Raw genomic sequence first — 4,091 nt, forward strand, 5'->3', positions numbered from 1 at the left:
GCGCGCGGTTGCGTTTCCCGCGACCGTTTCCGGCGGAGTCGAGTGGCTCAGGCTCGGTTCGGAGGAGGATTATCAATGTTAACGATGCCATTTTGACGCAGCGTGTAACGCGTGCGCGATATTCTACGCGAGTAGTGCACGGTGTTACGTGTAATTAAATCGACGACGAGAGTCCACCCGTCGCTCTTACCCCCGTTTATTAATTAACGCGTTACGTAGGAAATTATTACCGCGCGATAAAACCGTCTGGAACCGACAACGGTATCGCGACTATTTTATTTGTCGGGTTGTTTTCATTCATCTCGGCCGGGAAAAATAATTAGTCACAATCAATACTGAGTATCAGGCGTTTCCGTTCGCTTTATCGCAGACGCGGCGTCGAGCGACGCTAATGGGCGCAAGACGCCTCGCAGCAGATATGCAACTCCTCCTTCTTCGGCGGTTTGTGCCCGCACGGCAGATACTCCGGTTTCAATCCGCAGTGCGTGACCGACGCCGACGACGAAGTCGAAGACGTATCGCTCGCGCAACTATCCAAAAGTTTCTCGATCGATTCAGGAACGACCGGTTTAAATCTTCCGCCGAGCGCCCGCGCGCCACGAAGAATGGCCCTCTGCACTGCTTTCTCGGCCGACTTCCGCTCCTCCTTCATGCACTCTATCTCCCTTCGCAGTTGGTACACCTGGGGACACGTCTTTCCGTTATTAAACCATACGTACCCGATTTGGAATCTTAGCAGATATAAAACGTATACATTATCCTAAGTTATCAACCACGTTGCGTTCCATCGAATAAAAATTTCAAACACGGTATACTTTTTCGCGTTTAATATTCGTGCAACGTTTCGCCGAACCTGGCGTCCGCTAATTTGATGTTCCTTTGTCAGCCGGGTTGATAAATTAGTAAACCGGCAAATTCGGACAGAAATAATATCTCACTTCGCATTCCAGTTTTTTTATTCGGTTGTCCTCGCATTTCGGGCATCCCTTGACCGTTATTTTCGGTCCCTTTCCGGGGCAAGATACTTTTTGCACGTGCTTCGGAGACTTGTCTTTCCCGTTTCGCTGGCACACGGTTTGCCGGACGCAATTCGGTGCCTTTTTGCGTTCCATCGCTGGACACGATATTTCTTCCACGTGCTTCGAGGGCTTCCTACATTCCATTGCGGGGCATGGTACCCCTTGCTTCTTCTTAGGCTTCGCCCGAGGACACGGCACGCTCTGAACGAATTTCCTTATTATATGTTTCGGCTGGCATGCTACCACTTCCGTTGGCATAGCCTCGTTGCTTCGATAACGGGAAATTTTCTGCCGAACTAAATTTTCTTCATGGTTACAAATTTTAATGGCCGAACGCTTGTCGCTTGAACCTGTCGCCTCTCGAGAGTTCCGTTCGATACGACGGACTCGAAACTGTCAACCTCGGTGAAACCCGAAAATTTTGTTACGGGGCCGCCGGTCCACGGAGAACAAGAAACCTTCGCCCGTCACTTCTTCGCTTTCGCCTTCTTGGAACTCTTCATCGTCGTGTCGCGTAATTTCCTCTTGCGAGTTTCGTTCGCCTCTATGCTGTCCGGTCGTAAGGTGTTCGCGAAATTCTTATCGGGCTTGAACGGGACGCGATTGTTCTCGACGGTATGCAGCACGCGATTCAACGTCGGAAAATCGTTGCCGAAACGTGTCGCGCCGCCGAAAGCAGCCAACCGATTCTGGTACTCGACGCTGTCGCGTTTCAATTTGTTATTCTCGTGTTCCAATCGGGCGATCTCCTTCTCCAATTGCGCCATGCGCTTGTCCTTCTCGTTGGCTTTCTTCGCTGTACGGTTCGTTTTCTTGTTCCCCGTGGACATCTCTCGAAAGGGTGAACCTCGGGATCGCGGAGATAGGTTGCCGTTAACGCGTGGTTGCAGCGCGATCGATTACATTTTCCACGGCCGGGTGGGACCGTTGCATCCTAGCAACGACAAAACACCTGAAAAGGAAATTAGTAAATTGAAACTTGCACGCGAAAGCATTCAAATTTATAGCTTTCCTTATGAACGTGTACAAAAAAAAAAAATTTGTCTTTCCCGAGAAGCGCTGAAAACGGTCGTTGTTCGACGTTGTCCTTACAGCGTCGCGAATTCAACAAACGCGTTAATTTCCGTGCTGTGCACCGGTGTTGGGCTGGTTCATTATTATTTCGCCTTTTTTAAGTCGCGCGCGCGCGCGTTTCGTTTTATCGCGAAACAAAGCGAGAGGCAAGACACGAAACTTCGCACTCCGCGAAATGAATTCGTTATAATATGAAATATATTAAACGATCGCGCCCCGGTGTTTCTCTGCCGCGATATTGCGAGAGCGCATTTTCCAACCTCGCCTCCGGTGCGTATTGCTTTTTATAAATGCAGACGCCGCGCACGGATGGCTGGCGAGAGAGGAGGATGGCCCTCGTTCAGAGGGCCGAAACATCCCTCTTTTCTGGATCGTCGAACTAAATGAAACATCCTCCGCCGCCACGAGGTCGTCGCAATATTTTAACACGACCTCGTAATAATATCGTTTACAACCGAGTTTCCCTGGGGGAGAGGAAACGGTACTTTCTCCGACTCTTTATTCCATTAAAATGTGGGGAGTCCTTGGTTCCGAACGGAAACTCCAGCAGCCAGACAGACGGTCGGCTCGCCCGCCTCGAACTCTCCTCGCACCCTTCCGTCGTTACCTCTTTTTCAATCTGGATACCGTAACGGCCTGTTGCCGTTGTCGATATCGAGGAGGTTTTAATGCAAGCCTCGCTGCATTAACAGGGATTGAAATATCGTGGCGAGCTCGATTCGCGAACTAACCGCGGCGTCCTTAAATATTTATAGAAACACGGACGGTAGACATCCAACAAACGCGATCGTTCCCTACTCGACTATGCGATTAGCCTAGTCAACCGAGCCCAGCATCGGCAAATAAAAACGATAAATGGGAATGTTTTTAAATTTAGATATTCACCGAGGCGCGTTCAACGTACAAAACAGAGCTTGAAACGGTTTCGAAAATAATCAATAGGAGTTGAAAACAGTTGGAATATCGGTTTCGGTTTTTCCAAAAAATATCGCACACTGATAGGTGTGATATTCACTGGCCGTTTTCTTGTAAAATATGAGAGTTACCGAAAATACGAATGAACTCGCTTTTGTAGAGAATTGCACGCACTTAAACTTTGACGATAACTACCGTTTCCATAAAATCAATGGTTCGCGAGATACCTGCGAAATACCATGAACCGATTTTCCAATATGACGGCAATTCCTCGTTTTTATTTGGATTTCGTTGGCCGTGTTGGACAGCGTAACCTCTTTCGAGCCGGGTAAATAAATTTTCGGGCAGTTCGTTCGTCGAATTCCTGGACACGGGTCCCTGCGTTCAATTTCAACCCTTTGAAACAACACGAGCGCGTCCGAGGGTTCGTCTTACCGCGTTCGACCGTGAACGCGTGTCCCGAGCCCTGGATGAGGATCCACACGAAGACGAAGACCGTCCTGCTGTGTACACAGATGGTGTCCAACCGAATTTATTTAACCCAATTAAGGAAACCCGTGGAGAATCTTGGAGCGGCTACTCAGCCAATTGAAAGTTACACGTGTTTTTGTCAGCTCTCGTTTAACGCCAAAGCTCGCGGGGAAGAGGCGCAACGAAGTGAAACCGGATACGAGAGACGAGCAGGAGAGATTAAGAGGACGAGAAATGCGAGAGGGTGTTCTGTAAACGTGCGAGTGTGCTCGCTCGAGAAAGAAGCCCCTATCGACGCCGGGGACCACCGCGTCGCTCGTACGAGGAATCGAGGAAACGGATATACTGTTTCAAGATCGTTGCCCGTAAGATCGATCGACTTTTACCCCGCTTTTAATTAATGGCTCGCTAGGTAAAAGGGATAACGTTGTAGCGCGGTGATTGTAATCAATGCACGAAACGAAGCCTGCCAAAGTATGGAACGAACGATAAAGGGGTGAAACTGAAACTCGTAAACGTTTCGGTAAATATTGGAGAAAAAGAATTCCGTACATGGGCGGCGCTGTTTCGTTCCTCGATAACACTTTTACGTGGAAACCAATTTTAAAAAAG

General features: G+C 48.9%; 1 protein-coding gene across 1 annotated transcript; it reads right to left on the reverse strand.

Annotated features, from left to right (window-relative positions):
- Nucleotides 1-388: 388 nt before the first annotated feature.
- Nucleotides 389-1,277, reverse strand: LOC122396864. Its single transcript, XM_043395597.1, has 2 exons — nt 939-1,277; nt 389-682 (listed from the first exon to the last, which is right to left on the reverse strand). The coding sequence occupies exons 1-2, from the start codon at nt 1,275-1,277 to the stop codon at nt 389-391; spliced, it is 633 nt and encodes a 210-aa protein (XP_043251532.1).
- Between the last annotated feature and the right edge of the window lie 2,814 nt (nt 1,278-4,091).

Source organism: Colletes gigas, unplaced genomic scaffold (assembly GCF_013123115.1).
Source record: "Colletes gigas isolate AHSC1104 unplaced genomic scaffold, ASM1312311v1 Colletes_gigas_Sc00001, whole genome shotgun sequence".
Classification (NCBI taxonomy): Eukaryota; Metazoa; Arthropoda; class Insecta; order Hymenoptera; family Colletidae; genus Colletes; species Colletes gigas.